The sequence below is a fragment of the Silurus meridionalis genome, chromosome 15 (genome assembly GCF_014805685.1).
Source record: "Silurus meridionalis isolate SWU-2019-XX chromosome 15, ASM1480568v1, whole genome shotgun sequence".
Classification (NCBI taxonomy): Eukaryota; Metazoa; Chordata; class Actinopteri; order Siluriformes; family Siluridae; genus Silurus; species Silurus meridionalis.
The window spans coordinates 10,524,118-10,542,783 of NC_060898.1; the positions used below are offsets into that span (position 1 = coordinate 10,524,118).

Consider the following 18,666-nt stretch of genomic DNA (forward strand, 5'->3'; position numbering starts at 1 on the left):
TGAGCAACACCTACTTACATTTCTTAATTTTCAATTTATATTAGACGACGTACTAACGTCATTATAACTTTATTAGAATTCTCTGAACTGTGAACATCTGCTTTAACTGACAGGAAAGCACCCAACTCCCTTTTCTCTCTGTAACCCATTACCCCCTAACACTCCCTCACACTCACACCATCCAAACCACGTTTTGTTTTTCTCTTCCTCTTTTCTCTACATTTAAAAACTCCTGCCTAATAAAATGGTGGGAAAAAAGTACTTTTTAAACCATGCAATACTATAAATAAAAAAGTTAATGGTCTGAATTCCTTAGATTTGAACCACATCATGGCTTAAAAAGTATAGTACAGCCAAACATTGAAACCAGATCAGCATAACTAGTGCCTACAGTTTCCTATTTTAAAATATATTTATAAAAAATGAACAACACTTCGATATCAAGTATGTATGACCTGAAAACTACTTTTAAACAGTAGCTTTTTAATAGCATGCACTGCCATAAATGCGACTATATTTTTTCCCTTTCCATTTTCTTTCTCTTATTGAACCAACTTTTGTGAGATAGCTTGTAAATCTTTCTCCCAGTCTTTCAATTCTTTTAGATGACTGATGCACTTTTATGTTTCTGACAAGATAAAGACTCCATGTGCAGTAATTGCTATACAAAATGCACCATCCTTCAAATCCCAAGACAAGATTTTGTACTTGCCTTTTACACTTAAATTAGAATAAATGCCGGTAATCATGGGGAAATGCAATAGCTTCCATTGGTACAACTGTATATTTTAGTTGCATTTTCCATGCTGCTAAATGTGTCATTATTTCACTGGAGTGTGATTTTCTTCCATTTCCTTCTGTTATCATTTTATGAAGGACTTAAATGATTTATTGATTTTTGACTTGTAACAGGTATGCCCTGGCAGTTCCTTTATTAGTGGACCAACAAAAAAATATCTATAATCAGATTTAATGCTAGGCAGCAATCAATCATTTAATAGTGAGACCAGTCATCTATAGAATAATGTCATAGAATTACTGTTGTCTGTTTTTCAGCTTTAAATGAGCCCACCATTGATTATGGGTTCCAACGGCTACAGAAGGTCATTCCTCGACATCCTGGAGACCCGGAGCGCTTGCCAAAGGTATGGCATGTTTTATACATTCTGACTAGAGTTGCAGAGTCGGTACTAATACTATTACACACGTACCATATGTATAATAGAGTACCAGAAAGTTTTCACAACACACTTCTAAAGTGTCTATTGAACAAAAAAGATCTAAAAGTCTGAGCCCAGCAGCAAAAACTGTTCTATGTAAAACATTTCCTAATTACATTATTTTTCATAATTAATGTTGATATGTTTATTGACAAGTGTTGAGTATAAAGACAGAGCACTGATGGAATCGCTACAATATGATCATCATATACAGACAACATTAAAAGTATTCAAACTCACACATTACAGATTGAATTAAATGTCTGACATTGATTTAATCTTAATTAATTTAATTGGAAATGAAATAAATGTGGTAGTAGACTTATTGACCCTACCATGCAAAGACTGTATCAATACAAATGTGTGTTTATAATTCTTCACCAGCATAGTTAGGAAATTATTTAAGAACTAAGAAGCATTGTGATGGGGAGGCAGTTATGATCTTGTTCTTACATATTGTAATCTTTTGTTTGTTATTTGTTGTTTATGACGTTTGCCTTTAAGGCTATTTACAGATAATTTCTAGATTATTTGTGATTTAGGATGTGGAGCTGACATCAGAGTGAGAGTTGGGCATTATAAAGCAACTAAGATGGCTGACTGCTTGCTCTGATGTCATTGTGGGCTTGTAGATAACACTTGTGCAGTAATGATTGCTGTTCTTGAGTCATTAGCAGCTGTTGCTGAAGCACAAGGAGAGTTACATCATTGCTGCATCATCCATGGCGTGTCTTGTGTGCGGATGTGTGTGCATGTCAGCCAGCGATGTTAAATGTAGTTTGCTGCTGCTAGAGCAGTGTATGATTTTGTCCTTAGTTTGGTGTGTATTTTGCAGTCTGGCTTCTGCAGTACTTCTTTATGATTGCACACGTGTATTTGTGTCTTAACAATTAATCTTTTGCCTCTGTGTTTTTGCCTGGGGAATGAAACACACATAAATACATAGGGAAACAAGCACAAACAGTTAATAATAGAAAAAACATTCATCCAGCTGTTGTTTTGTCTGTGAGCTCATTAATTAATGCAACTAATTGCAATAAATGACTCAGTTGTGTATGTGTATGTCTGTGTAAAAGAATGATAATGAGATAAGTATAAACACATTGTGAAAGGAGTTGTGCAGATACAATGAAAAGAAAGCAGTGCAATCAGATCGCTAAACGTGTGTGTGTGTGTGTGTGTGTGTGTGTTTGCGTGTGCGAGTTTGTTTGTTGATGTTATAGCGATATATTGATAAAAATTTGTGCGACATTTAAAGGACTTTCTGTGTGTTTAAGTGTTTATTTACTTAAACAGACTTCAAGGATTGCTTCTGACATTAAATAGGTTATTAAAATGTACACTTTATACACACATTTTTGATTTAAAGAAAGCTCTAAATAAAGAAAAAAACCCAAACAATAAATACAAGAACCAATAAGCTAGGAAATCCACAAACAACATAAAATATACACAATGATAATCAACCATGCATTTAAAAAAGATGAAACACAAAATACACAACATGATGAAATATATATCAGATGTTTCACACATGGTTCAAGTTAAGAGGACTTGGCAATGTGCATTTCACATTTCACACATTTTCACATTCACTAATCAGAATACATTCACTGCAGTTTCACATCAGTGTAGTTTTTTTTAAGGGGGTTCACACTGGCACCCCCCCTTTGTTTATTTCCTCTCAGTTTGACAAAAATTAATTGTGAAATTCCAGGAAAATGAACATGAAAACACTCCAACAAGCATGTTATGGTTGACTTGCTCCAGGTGTCTAAATGTGTTGTGTGCCGTATATGTGTGTGTGTGAGATTCACAGATTTTATACTATAATACTATAGTGTACATTTAGCCAGCAAGATATTTAAATGAAATACTCCAGCTAATTTTAACATAAAATCCATCTGAAGTATATGCATAAAACGGATAATTACCACACATCGATAATTGCTGACTTGTTTTCCTGGAATAGGGTAGAATTTTACTTAAATCTTGCATTTTCATTAAGACTATAAACTGCCTTTTTAAAAACATTTTTTATTTTTTATTTTTTTACATATACTGTAACCTCAAGAACCTTAATCTGAACAAACTATAATGGCTGCTGGATAGAGTATATCAGATCAGCTGCTGATCAACAAGGAGGTTGTTACACAAAGGTCTCTAGTGTTTAAACAGAATAGTGCATAAAAAACCCCAAAATGCTAATAACGTGACTTGAACCCAACAAACCAGCCTGGCCATTCTCCTCCAGGTTCCCCTTTTTCGAAATGCTTCTCTTCTCAGTTGGAAAGAGTGGTTATTTGAGTTAATGTAGGCTTCCATGCAGGGTGAATCAGTCTTACAATTCTTGTCTGAACTTTCTCTTCAGTAGCAGTGTTTTGCACCAATTTAAATATTCTATAGACTGATTATAAATCAGTTAGTCAAAACAAATAAATGAATAATAAATAATATAATAAATAGTTAATAAATCTCTTCCAAATTAACCAATTCAGTGTATGCTTGGTTACTTAAAGTGAGTTTTATGTTATTGTATTATGCTTTATCCTGGTCAGGGTGCTAATGGATATATTGCATATTCCAGAAACACTGTTCATGAGGCAGGAATATACCTAGCATGGAATTCCAGTCCAATGCACTATGCAATCTGTGTGTATGTATGTGTGTGTGTGTGTGTGTGTGTGTGTGTGTGTGTGTGTGTGTGTGTGTGTGCGTGTTTATAAGCACAGGCACCAAGAGGTGATCCATCATGGTGAAGTCAGCCTGTGCCTTCCAGCAGGTCAGCCGATCGAAGCCTTTGCAGCCCAGACTTTATTATTGCCCCACCACTAGTAATTGAGTCATAGTGTGTGTGTGTGTGTGTGTGTGTGTGTGTGTGTGTGTGTGTGTGTGTGTGAGAGAGAGAGAGAGAGAGAGAGAGAGAGAAAGAAAGAGAGAGAGAGAGAGATAGATAGATAGATAGATAGATAGATAGATAGATAGATAGATAGATAGATAGATAGATAGAGTATAAAAAAATAAATTATTTCCGAATGTCTGACATTCAGATCAGCATTAAACACAATGACGAGGTTGAAAATAGGAAGTGATATGCTGCATCCTTTTCATCTCTTCCTCTTTCATTTTATCCTCATTCTTCACTCTTTCTTTTATCTCTCACTTGTTTCTTGGCAGCTGTCCCAGTTGCCATCATCAGCATCTTTCCCTGTTTCACACATATACACACATGCACACCATGTGCTGTTCATTGATTTTCTTGTTTTTATTGAGGTAATAACAGTTTGTTGACGGGACTCACTTTTAAACTGTAAGCTTTATTCCTACTACTCCTGACTCAGATATAAGTGGGAAGAGACATCAACTCAACACACACATGCTCTCTCTCTCTCTCTCTCTCTCAATATATGTGTGCATGTGTGCATGTGTGTGTAATAACACACACATGCACACATGCACACATATATTGTACAAGAACATTGACCTTGTGAACATTGAACATGTGCAGTGTATATTAAAGTGAACTAAACGTGCCTGTAGGTTAATAATAACATTAGCAATTATGTGTGCCTTTTAACAGATTATTAAGGTGCTGATGTAATTATAATTCCACAATTCCATAATACTTATCATATTTACACTTCCTCACAGATCTTAAAGACGCTACAAATGTCAGTGGAATTTTTTAATAATTAATTAAACACTATTACTAACATTCATAATAAAGACAGTGTCACAAATAGAGTGACAGACAGTGAATGACAGATGGTGTAGTGGCCCATGTAAGGGGATTAGAAGAGAGAGACAGAAGCCTGAATGGCTTATTGGGCATTCATACCACCACCGAAGGGAGCTAAAGCAAGCTGGGCAGTTTTAGAGCTTTTATTGGTTAGTCTGTTTGTGTGTGTGTATGTGTGTGTGTGTATGTGTGTGTGTGTGTGTGTGTGTGTGTGTGTGTGTGTGTGTGTGTGTGTGAGCAAGAGAGTGATGTGAATGAGCACATGACCAGCACTTTTACAGCTATTATTGATCAAGGCCGTGTCTGATGATGATGCTAAAAAGACTTTCCCTGGGCTAACAGAATGTTATGTCTGAATAACTAAAGGAAATAAGGCATACACACGACGTGTCAATCCTGGTGGAATCATCACTTCTTTTAAGTCATTCAATTTCTGATGTCATATGGTTTATCAGGAAGTGTGTGGTGATAGCACGCTGTTTCTGCATCTAAGTTTAGTTGCAAAGTGTGATCTAAATGGAATGTAGACTTCCGTGTTATTAGCAATCTTGTATCACACTCAGTGACCTGCACATTCATGCACATAATCACACAGTGTCACCAGATACCTTGTTTCTGATCAGATTAGAAATGACATATGTTGTTCAAATTGTATTAATTTATTCTTTTTAAAAGTGAAGTTCCAATGTAGTTAAAGATGGCAAGATAGCTTTTTGTTAGGACAATGATATTTCATACAATAAATCCTAAAAGCATTCATAAGATCCTAAATGCCGTAATTAAATAAGATCCTAAATGCATCAATGATGCATTAGACAATGATATTTCTGTTAATACAGTTAACAGGCATTAGGTATTTTTTCACAGAGATTATAATGTTATTTCTGAATTATAATTTATAATTATCTATCTGCCTGATTTGAATGTCAAATTCACCAATAACACTAAATAGGAATTGCCAGAAAATTTGCTAAAAGGGCCAGTAAAGTGTTGATTATTAAATCATGATAAAATAATGATACATCTGTGATCTCACAACTCTGGTTTTTTTTTTGCTTGTGTTTAGGTGGCACAGTATTCAATACAAGCCATTCAATCCCTCTTTAACAGTACTTTATGCAAACACAATTACACAATTACATTTTACACAATATTATGAAATGAATCTTGAAATTAAATTATTTAAACATTTTTAAGCAAGATTAAACAGAGTACTCTCTATCATACTGTCCAGTCTTGCACCCAAATTTCTGACTAACATTTAAATTTAATCGTATAGGTCTAGATACTAATCACCTTATACCTGATCTCTCTGTGCCAGCAGGTAGCAGCATGCCATGTTAGTAAGGAAAAGTTAACACAATGCTGGTAACTGAGTGAATTTAGCACCTTGGACAGCACACTAACGCAGTTTATTGCCCACCAAACCTCTGTTTTGTGGGCAATTCTGGTCTCTCTCTCTCTCTCTCTCTCTCTCTCTCTCTCTTTCAACCCCCCCATCTGTTTGTGTGTGTGTTTGTGTGTCAGTCATGTGTGTATGATCAGCTTAGGGGTGGTCAGGAAGCAATATGTTTTGATACACACTTCTCTCACAGTTCTTGTTTGTGAGAAGGTTATCACATTTTTTTGCTGTAGATCAAATCATGGCCTGCCACATAAACTCCTCATGGAACCCTTACAGAAGATATATGGACTGAGCAGAAAACAGTAAAAATAATTTTCACACACAGGAAATGATGGTGGTTATAGAACAAGTAAGCTTTATATTGCATCTAATTTCATAGGGAAAAAAAGAAGGTGAAGTAAGGCTTTGATTTCTTTATTATTGTGATTAAAGATTGAAATGTATAAAATTTTTTTCACATACAATTGTGTTACACAATTAGTCAATTCTCATGTGATACTGCAAACATCATGAACAAGAATGCTGAACGCTGCTAAAGGAGTTCCACTAATGACATGGCATTAGGTCACATCATGATTCAGGAAATGCTCAACACATTGCTACAGTAATTGTTTCTCATGATTAGACACATAGCACAGCAATAGCGCTGCTCTGATCCAGGCTGTTAGCCGTGTCCTGTTTTCCTAAACCTTTTGCTTTCAGTACAGCTCTGTGGAACTGCCTGACCTTTCCTGCAGAACATAGATCTCATTGTCTCTGCCTCAATCCAAACCAGATGTTTTGTTGAAATACTGCACTTATTCATTTCTACAGACACCAAACAATTGAGCAAGCAACAGCTACGTGCTTTTCGCCTGTCCGTGGTGTTATTAAATGGGAATTTGACCCTTCTTTGCTCTTTGTGGAAGAACTTGTTGCTTAGTTGTGGTCAAAACTTAGCTATCCACTCCTGTTGGTGACATGCATTATACAATGAAAATGTATGAGGAATGAATTGAGGGGGAGGAAATAGTGTTCAGTCTTTCCAGTTTTCTGTCTTTAATAAATCTTTTTTCTTACTGTCTTTTTTTCCTGTGAGTATAGGAAGTGATTTTGAAGAGAGCAGCAGATCTGGTGGAGGCGTTATATGGAATGCCTCATAACAACCAGGTAGGAGATTTTCTGAAATCATACTACTCAGTTTCTAAAGTGTTTTCCAGATCAATTTGAAATGCTTAGTAGTAGAACATCACATTGGTTGGGTGTGTCACCTGTAAAACATTTAAAATAAATAATTTCAGTGTGTGACTTCATCAGATCATCTGCATATGACATTTTTAAGTGGGTTCTTCTCACCTATAATGTCCATAAACATTAGTCAAAGTCACATTAGACTTGTCTGGAGCAGTGGATTGGAGTGAACCTGCCATTATAAAAATGTGATTATGAAAGAGTAAACAGTTGTTATAATGTGCAAATGATTATGTGAAAATAAATAAATAAATAAAAATGTGTGTGTGTGTGTGTGTGTGTGTGTGTGTGTGTGTGTGTGTGTGTGTGTGTAGGAGATCATATTGAAGCGGGCTGCTGATATAGCCGAGGCTCTCTACAATGTACCACGTACCCACAATCAACTAACAGGGCTCACCAACAGCTCTGTCCATGCCAGCATGATGGGGGTTAACTCCTTTACTGGACAAATCACTGTTAATGTGTCTGAGTCCGCACAAGGAGGCAGTCAGGGTAAGACTCACACATACAAATATAAGCACACATGTGTCAGACGAACTGACACTTCCCTCCCTTGTGCAAGCATTTGTCCAACGAGAATCAGGCGAATAGGGTACAGTTCATCCGAGCTGCAATCTTATTGTATTGCTGGAAACTCAAGAACTCTGCTAAGCCTTGATATGAGTCCAAGGCCTTATGAAATATCCACCTCAAATTATGTCCAATTGTGCTGAGTGCTATTTGTTTGATTTCTCAACTTTCTACCACATCTGACAGAGCCATTTCACAATTCATCTGAGTGGACTGAAATCTGGTTGGTTTTAAGTACATTACTCTCCCACCTACTCTTTAGCATTAATGTATCATCAGCACTAACTTACTGTAAAGCAATTTGTATCTACATGTGGACACTTTGATCCAAAAGACTCTTTTATCCTTACTTTCAAGTCAGGCAGAATCCTTTTCAAGCATAGTAGTGTTAATCCTGTAATTGACCAGAAGTAACACACTCACCCTCAACTACCCATCATCTAGGGTACATACTTCTCAGATTAGTGAGATGTACACACCAAAACAGACCATATGTTTCCAAAAGTTTGTGGACCCCTGATCATTACTCAATATGTATTACACTATGTTTTGACATATGACTGTAGTGAATTCAGGTGATGTGGTCTGGGGTGCTATCAGCATTTCAGTTCATTCCAAAGGTGTTCAGTGTGGCTGAAGACAGGAAACTCAAGTTGTTGGCTCCACATAGTTCTCACTATGCGCAAATATTTTCATGCTGGAACATGTATTGCCCCAGCACTCTGACAAACCCCATACCCCCCCTACAAGTGCTTCGAAGGGACATAGTAATGATACAGCATTTAATTACATCCTGTACAATCGTGTGGTTGTCAGGTGTTCATAAATTTAGACAAAGACACACTACAAAATGGCTTCTACTTATGAATTCCTAACAATGGCAACAAAAATGGGGCAATGTTTGTTAAACTGGACTTTACAGCTAAATAACTTAAATACATTCTTTGATTATTATTTGAGAAACTCTTTTATTATCTTATTTTCCTTAGGCTTTAATCGAAACACAAGCAGCGTGTCTCCTCATAGTTATGTGCCGAGTTCCACACCACAGCAGAGCAGCTACAGCACTGTGGCCACTAGCATGAATGGCTATGGCAGCACAGCCATGAGCAACCTAAGCGGCTCACCCAACTTTCTTAATGGTTCAGCCGCCAACTCTCCTTATGCTAGTAAGTGTGTCATATATTTACATATTTGTTTTCAGATTTGATTCCTTTACTTGCAGCACGTTGTGTTTTAACATTTCTTCAGTACAGCAGTCTGGTGTGTACACTTAGAGGCAGATTGAAATGGCAAGGAAGTGTTCATGACTTATCAGAAGCTAACAATAGACTTTTCCATCTTTTTCAAAAGACAGTGAAGGATTGAGCACTATTGTTCACTGTAATGCAATACATACAGAAATAACATAATGAGCCTTCTATTTATTTATTTCAATTTCATTCAATTTATTTAATTAATTTAATTCATACTCATACAATAACCATCACTTGTTCTTCATAGATTCTTTTGTTTTTAGATGATCTGTGCTGAATCTAACAATCATTTATTGATTTGCTGCCATATTCATCTATACTAATCAGTGTAAAAGTGTAACTATTTTTGTATGTGCGTTTTGCTTTTTTAAAATAATTAAAGAAGAATATAACATAAAACAATGTCACATGACTCTCTCTTGACATTACAGTTTGTGCTGCCATTTGGAATGTATTATTTAATTAAGCCTTTGAAATAGTAGGGTCTATTTTTGCCTTTTGGTGAGTTGTTCAGTCGTCATGGTGTGTGTGAAAATCAGACTTTCAGTTCTTTCAAAATTTCCTGGCCTCATTGCCTTCTTTTAGCTCTGGAGTTAAGAGCTATTTTAAAAATGAATGAATAGAAATTGTTTTTTCCCCTCTGTGGTCACAGTTTTCACAGTTTTTCATCCTAAAGTATTTTCCCTGATGCTTGTTATCTTTTTGCAAAAACTAAATTGGTTCCCCTTTTTAATTAACTGTACAAAAATGAAGAAGGGAGGGGAAGTAGTAAAGGAAAAAGCCTGAAACTAAGAAAGTTGATCCTAAACCCACATGTTTGTTTGACTCAGTTACAAATAGGCGATTGTGGGGTGTGTGAGGTTGGGAAAAAATCTGGCTCACAGTCTGTCAAAACACCCCTCCCACTGTCATAGGCACAATTTATACTTCACACCAAGGCGAGGCCTGTTGCAACATAGCAGAGCTCTGACATTCAAAATAAAATGAAATCATGAAGGAATTCTGCAACTTGTTAACACTGAACTGAAATCTGCTGCTCTAAAGGTTTATATTGCTGGTGTTGTGCTTGACTGTGTCAATCAAGGCGGTACTTTATTCTCCAAATTAATTGACAGTTAATTAAATCAATAAACTAATTAGAAGGGTAACAATTCAATTCCACCACTTTTGTCCTGCCATGTTAATATCTATTTTAAAAGCTTTGCTGATTCCCTTAGATGCTCTGAATCACTTATTGGAGTGGGTGATCCAATTTTCAGTAATTGATTATTTTGGTGTTGATAAATAGATTGTGCCTTCGCTGCAGGGTTGCACATGTGCAGCATGGAAAACTATTAAAATGTAGTTAGAAAAAGAGGAACATCTAATTAAATAGATAAAGAAAAAAATTAAACTGTTATATTTGTTGCAAATGTGCCTTCTGCTTCTCAGTAGCTTCTAGAGCGTACTTATTTGTTACAATTCCTAAAGTGTTGGATGTTTGTGAGTGTTTGCCCATCTAGGTAATGTGAAAGGATGAGAATAATGATGTAAAAATATACTACTTGAAAGATTAATATCTAATTTAAATCTTAATTATAATCTTGCAATTTAAATGAGAAATAAGGTAAGTTTTTACTTTAATGCTACACAGCCATAGTTGTATATGTTAAAGTCAGGGGAATGACAGCATAGCAGAAAAAATAAGTATATATATATATATATATATATATATATATATATATATATATATATATATATATATATATATATAAAACCCAATTTTTTTTGTGTTCAGATGCATAGACTTTCAGAAAAAATAAACATCATTGTGTAGATTGTGACAATTACCTCAGTAGTATTTGCTGTTATGTCAGGGCCAGCGGTAAAGGTGTCTGGAGATGAGTGCTAAATTCAGACTGAGGAAGGCAATGTCAACAATTCCAAACCTGCAGATAAAGGGGTACTCTGAAACAACAATGATGAGTTGAATGCTTTTAGAAAATTCTCAATTTTCTACCGGTCAACCGGTTTCTTTTAAGACAATGGACCGCATTGTGTTTTTTTCTAATCGCAAATCATTCTCCTCAGTCTGGTCTAAATAGTAGGAAGAATTGGGAATATTTTAAGGGAAGCATGTAGGTAGCGGATGTAGGTAAAACATGTGACCGAGGCAAGCGTCTTGGAATGCATCAAGAGTGAGTCATAGACAGATGTGTCGGAGAGAAGCCGATAATTTTTCAAAATAAAACATTGTGCAGAATCAGATAATAAATAAAACGGAAATGTAAAAGTTATGTATTCTTTCTGTGCTGCCCGGTACCAATTCGCCCATGGACCGGTGCTGGTCCACGTCCCGAGGGTTGGGGACCATTGATTTATGGAACAGTTTGTATCTGAGAGCACACAATACCATTGTACTAGAGGCACTGTGTGCACAGGAATGTTGGACTACTGGTTGGCACTCAAATTACTTCTTCAGATACAGTTCTCTGAGGGTGGCAAATTTTTCTATTCATCTTGGACAATAAATCTAATTGCAGAGGGAATTGCAAAAGTGTTCCAGCCACTCCTTTACACACTCATTCACACCAATTGGCAATTTACCAAATGTATTCTGCCTATTGCCATGTAGGAGGAAACTGCAGGGCCCATAGGAAACCCATACAAACATGGAGAATCCCCACACAAAAAGAAACCTCATATAGGGATCAATTCTGGCTTTGCAGCTGATATATATATTAATATAGATATTGGTCTATAAAAAATATGTTTTTAGTTTTCAGTTTTCGAATGAATACTTTGCAATTTCATTTGAATTAATTTTATTAGGTAATATTTCGCATATATCATGTGAAATAGACACAAGTATTTTAGCATTTTTGGTTTTTATGCATTCTCCTTTTCCTGTCTTGAACGATCTTATCTGTTTTTACCCCACAGTTGTTCCTTCCAGTCCCACCATGGCCTCTTCCACCAGTTTGCCATCCAACTGCAGCAGCTCCTCTGGAATTTTCTCCTTCTCTCCAGCAAACATGGTGTCAGCAGTGAAGCAGAAGAGCGCATTTGCTCCTGTGGTGCGGCCTCAGAACTCTCCTCCACCCACATGCACTAGCAACAATGCTAATGGACTCCAAGGTACACTTTTTCTACATACAACATAGTTTTGATTTTTATTTTTTTTTTATGGTGGCATAGTATTAAATGAGAATATAAAAATTTAATGTATGTGTGACATCACATTGGAAAAGAATGAGCTTAGGTTGTTAACTGTATTATTTCCAGCAACCAAACCAAAAGTATCAAATTACATTCTTTCTCTAACCCCTGCATTGTGTTCCACAGTTTCTCACTAAGCATGTACATCAGGGCCTGTATTCATTCAGCCTCTAAGAATTACTCCTAAAGATGAATAAAGGGTCTATGATTCAGAATACACAAATGCCATCCAAATGTTTGTTCATGAATAAATGAATCAATATTTCGATGACATTAGATGCTATATGTTTGGCAATGATGGATATAATGACCAATGGTCCCTAAAACTCAATTGTTTCTAACTAATGCACCTAAACTAGATTTGTTCAGTAATCTATTAAAAAAAAAAAAAAAAAAAAATAAAAAAAATTCAAGAGAAAGCCAGGAATCCAGCCCAGTTTTGAGTACCACAATTGTGCCACTTTATGAATTTTTAAGAATTTAATGAATACAGGCCCAGGTCTGATTTTGATTCTCTGGTTCTCTTTCCCCCTCTTGTATCCTACTTTAATCCCTCTTTTTCTTCTATTACATTTTCTCTATTCTCTACTCCTCCCTTCAGATCAGTCTTTTGTGGACTCTAACAAGTACTCCACTGCCAGTGCACTCCAGGGCTTGGCGTTCTCCTGAAGTATGTTCCTCACCCCTTTCTCCTGATATCCTCTAATGCTTCCATCCATTGTTTTTCATCTATCTATCAATCCATCCATCCATCCATCCATCCATACAGCCATCCATCCATACAGCCATTTTACCATCCATCCACCTAGACATACATTTAGCATCCAATTAAATTATTCCTTAATGATATTCCTCAAACCTATACACAAGAAATGTCAAAACTTTAAGAGACACAATATTTTAGTGACATTGAGGTTGTGGCTAGTTTCAGTGGTGAATAAGTTAGATATTTCACTGTATCTTTCTCATGATTTTAATCATTCTGGTGTTAGAAACGATGCAATGCAGCAATAAAACAAACAAAGTGTAAACAATTCAAGAAGAAACAGTGCAGTTGTAATCAAGCACTGCAAAAACACACATTCTGCCAATTCATAATCAAAGGGAAACAAAAACATATTTGTAAAATGTTCTTATTTGAAACTGCAGCAGAAAATCATAACACTGTGTTCTGCAGTCCTGAGATCATACTGGCATGATGAGAAAGTTATTATAGCAAAAATATGAAATAAGGTTTGAGCAATGTAACAAAAACAAGCTATGATTTTATAATATCAACTAACAATGAATTTCACTCACATGGCCCATTTGTGGCATGTTTGTGGCTGTTTCATACTAAGATCTAAGATTTATTGCCAGTAATGGAATGGATTTAATAAATTAAACTAATGACTTTTTTCCTTTTTATTTGTCTTCTTTACAGCAACAGCAGTAGCAATCCCTGGAATGATTGTTCCTCCTATGTAGTGTGTGTGTGTGTGTGTGTGTGTGTGTGTGTGTGTGGGAGAGAGAGAGTTGAAAAAAAGCCCAGGACATATGCTTTTATGGCACTGGTATCCCTCTGTGTGTAAAGAAGACTCCGGTTGTTGACTGACCCTGCAGTCGCTCTCTGAAGGATTAAACTTAAAACTCAGGCCCTTTTAAAAAAAAAAAATTAGAATTACCTTTGAAATGATTGAATGAAAAACACAACCTGAAATTTTGGATTTTGGTTTGACATCTGATTTCTATGCTTTTGTAGAAGGAAAATGAAATGTAAGACACAAAGGATGGCCTACAATGTTTTCTATTTATGGGTTTGTATGGTAAATGAAGGATAATTGAGTATAGGCTATATAAAAATATCTTGTTGAACATGGAACATTTATTCAAAGTCATCATTGCCTTGAACGAAACTGATCAGAAAACAGAATTAACAAATAGAGAGACAAAGACAAAGATGAATTGCACTGATTTTCCAAAACCTTTACAATGTTTTTCATAGGAATCAGGGTCACAAAATGCAAAGCTTTTTTTTTATTGCACCATATCAAGAAATCTGCATGTGAAAATCAAACCAGACTAGTTTTCAAAACTGTGAATTGTGTTATAGATTATTACAAATGTAAATGGAGCATTTTTGTTCCATCATTACAAGGCCCTATATTTCAGTGGCCCATTGTGTTCAAGCAACCAGCAGTTTGAGTTAAGAGGAATTCTCAAGATATAGAGAAGATAACAGTAAGTTCCAGAGAAACAAGAAATCATAGCAGTGAAAATATATGAAATTCACACCAATAATTGCATTTCAATTGTGAACATGCAGAGTGAAAAATAAAAAAAAAATGATTAAAAAATTTAAATGCTGAATTTATGTAATACGAACATTTTATTCCATTTTGTGTAAAATTGTATTTACACCTGTGAAAATCATGCCACACTAATGATTCACCGCTGAGAGAACATTAATCATGACATGTTTTTAAAGTAAATTGAAGCACTACGGGTACAACAGTTAGGAAACTATAAAATGTGTTACTTTGGAGGTAAACTCAAAAATTAAACTCAAACTTCTTACAACTATACCTCAGCTTTAAGGCTGTGACTGGAAACTGATTGTCTTTGAGTGTGGCACTGATCCTGCATATGGATGAAAGTACAATACAGTCCACTTACTTTACAGCTTCAGTGTTGAGTTGGTTGGTTTTTATTAAAGATTTCAAGGTTTTGTTTTCTAAAAAATGAAAAGCAATAACATTTGTGTGCTGCATAGATTTCATGTTTTTTTCACTGTTGTGATTGCGTTTTAATCTAGAATGGACTGTTCCCCACAGCTCTCTAAAGATTTATAGAATTGTGTCCTTTTTAAATGAACACTATTATAATTATAACACAATGTTTAAATAATGTCAACTTCACATTTACAGCTTTAAATTCCCCAGAAATTGCAAATCAGCATCAAACATTAAAAACAAAAACTGACTATGCGTCAGTGATCAAACCCCAAATGCAATACGTTTATTATCAAAACAAATGCAGTTGCCAAGCTAGATTCTCCACTCTGCTTTGCACTCCATGTTTGTTTTAACTGCCATGGCCTCTTTCTTTAATACATGATCATAGAAAAACAAAATGAGATCAAGAAAAAAAAAAGGAAATGCTAACTGCACATAATTACTATTTACTTTACAAAAAAACACCAATAAAACACTTTATAATACCCAAAGCCAAAATGCACAGCCCAGAGGGACACATACCCTTCAAATGTTTAAATTGTTTGTTGCCACCATTTACAAAAAGTTTATGAAGGAATGTGCTTTTTGTTGTTTTGCCAATTCAGATTGAAATATTGTTTGATTTTGTTTTTGTGCAGAAACTGTGATAATATTTGTTTTGTTTTTTTATATATAATCGTAGAGTCCATTATACCCTGAGTATAGCAAAGGATGTGAGAATGTGAGGGGAAAGTTTAGCGTTAGTGTTAATGTTGGACCTACGCTGTTTCTAATTAGCACAGGTATTTACCTGACTGGCCTATTAATAAATCAGAGGGGAGTGATGAATTATTGAGAATTTGGAAAAGAGCAGCTTGAGCACTGTGAAAGTAACAGGCCCCTCTTACTAATCAATGGATATCACCATTAATGATTGCTATATTTTTGTTGTTTTTTAACGTCTTTGTACAAATTTAAAAGTATGCAAATTTGTTTTGCTAGATTTTCTCTTTTACTTTGCCAAAGTTATTGTTTGAAATATATTTATACATCAGAAAGAAGGCAGCTTTATACAACTACTATCACCTATACATCTGATCTCATGGAACACCAAGATTTTTATCTAAATGAATTATGTAAAATACCCATCTAGCATAATATATGTATCTCCTTAATTTTGTACATTGCTCTTATTAATTGAATTTTATTCATTCATTTATTTGTTATGCTATGATGTGCAATTTTTTGTAGTTGTCTTCATTTTTGTCCACATTGTGTTGTCATGTCCTACAGCAGTTTCATGTTTAGGATTACACCTGTATTGTTAATTCAATCACATGAGGCCAAGGGTTTATTTTTATACCATTTGTAAGTTAATTAAATTTTGTCTTACTTTTTACTTTCGATTTTTGTATCATGTGGCAAAATTTGCGAAATATTCAATTCTTGGACCTTATTCACTCAGTGTATTGCCTGAATTTAAATGTGTATCCTTTATTTTGCTTTGCTTTACACTTCTGAGGTTGTGTTTTATGCACATCATGTATGATATTATTATCTTTTGAATTATTCATGTCCACATTCAAAGTTTCTCACATCCACCAGCAGTTCAAATGCCTTAACAATGCAGATGCTCACCTCCAGTGCATTGCTGATAATTTTGCTGGCTAGGTTGTCAAAAAGTGAAAATGTGACTTGGCAAGGATTTGATCAAAACAGCACAATATCACATACAAATCTCGTATGAGTTTTTAAAATAGCTGAACTGCCGTTTTCTTCACATTCAGTACTCTCAGAGTGATGCGATCTTCTGAGCCAGTTTCTTTCCAGTAAACCTGGCAAGGGTTTTACTATTTATTTATTTATTTTATTAACCACTTTCAAGGACATAACATTCAGTCTTCTCCATGGAGGAAGATTACTTTTTAATTGATACACAAAACCAAATTCTACTTATTTTTAATATTTTGTTCCCACAACTTGTTAGAAACGGGACACTACATGTGTGTGGTTATATATTGCTGGGGAGGGAAATGATATAAAATTAAAGCTACTGTAAAAAACGATCATTTTCTAATTAAACTTTGAACTGTAAGATAACTTTTCAACTTTCACAATATTTAATTAAAGTTCCTTCTTGTCTGTGGCCATTTGTTCTGTGTTTTTCTTTTCACAAATAGAAATCAATTTAGACCAGTTTAGTACATGGTATAGTATATGCTACATGAATATTTTATTCTAACAAGAGCTTGAATAACAAGATCTCTCTCTCTCTCTCTCTCTCTCTCTCTCTCTCTCTCTCTCTCTCTCTCTATAGAGATATCTATCTATCTATCTATCTATCTATCTATCTATCTATCTATCTATCTATCTATCTATCTATCTATCTATATATATATATATATATATATATATATATATATATATACAGTGGGTACGGAAAGTATTCAGGACCCCTTAAATGTTTCACTCTTTGTTATATTAGAGCTATTTGTTTAATTACATTTTTCATTTTCAAAATCAAGTTCATTTTTCTTTCTCATTAATGTACACATAGCACCCCATATTGACAGAAAAACACAGAATTGTTGACATTGTTGCAGATTTATTAAAAAAGAAAAACTGAAATATCACATGGTCCTAAGTATTCAGACCCTTTGCTCAGTATTTAGTAGAAGCACCCTTTTGATATAATACAGCCATGAGTCTTTTTGGGGAAAGACACACCTGGATTTGGGGATCCTCTGCCATTCCTCCTTGCGGATCCTCTCCAGTTCTGTCAGGTTGGATGGTAAACGATGGTGGATGCTCAGTTGGGTTTAAGTCAGGACTCTGGCTGGGCCATTAAAGAACAGTCACGGAGTTGTTGTGCATCCACTTCTTCGTTATTTCAGCTGTGTGTTTACGGTCATCGTCTTGTTGGAATGTAAACCTTCGGCCCAGTCTGAGGTCCAGAGCACTGTGGAGAAGGTTTTCGTCCAGGATATCCCTGTACTTGGCCGCATTCATCTTTCCCTCATTTGCAACCAGTCGTCCTGTCCCTGCAGCTGAAAAACACCCCCACAGCATGATGCTGCCACCACCATGCTTCACTGTTGGGACTGTATTGGTCAGGTGATGAGCAGTGCCTGGTTTTCTCCACACATACCGCTTAGAATTAAGGCCAAAAAGTTCTATCTTGGTCTCATCAGACCAGAAAATCGTATTTCTCACCATCTTGGAGTCCTTCAGGTGTTTTTTAGCAAACTCCATGAGGGCTTTCATGTGTCTTACACTGAGGAGAGGCTTCCTATCGGGCCACTCTGCCATGTGATGGTTGACTTTCTACAACTTTCTCCCGTCTCCCGACTGCATC

At 35.5% G+C, this 18,666-nt stretch overlaps 1 protein-coding gene across 2 annotated transcripts in view; it reads left to right on the forward strand.

The window, feature by feature from the left end:
- ebf1b (EBF transcription factor 1b) overlaps positions 1-17,457 on the forward strand; it is a 96,457-nt gene extending 79,000 nt beyond the window's left edge. The window contains exons 11-17 of one of the 2 annotated variants that reach the window (XM_046867361.1): positions 1,057-1,145; positions 7,448-7,513; positions 7,909-8,086; positions 9,154-9,333; positions 12,343-12,537; positions 13,220-13,288; positions 14,042-17,457. In XM_046867361.1, coding sequence (XP_046723317.1) covers positions 1,057-1,145; positions 7,448-7,513; positions 7,909-8,086; positions 9,154-9,333; positions 12,343-12,537; positions 13,220-13,287 — 776 coding nt within the window. In that variant the 3' untranslated portion in view covers position 13,288; positions 14,042-17,457. The remainder of the gene's footprint in view (positions 1-1,056; positions 1,146-7,447; positions 7,514-7,908; positions 8,087-9,153; positions 9,334-12,342; positions 12,538-13,219; positions 13,289-14,041) is intronic. The other variant, XM_046867362.1, reaches the window with a different exon arrangement.
- The last annotated feature ends 1,209 nt before the right edge of the window (positions 17,458-18,666 follow it).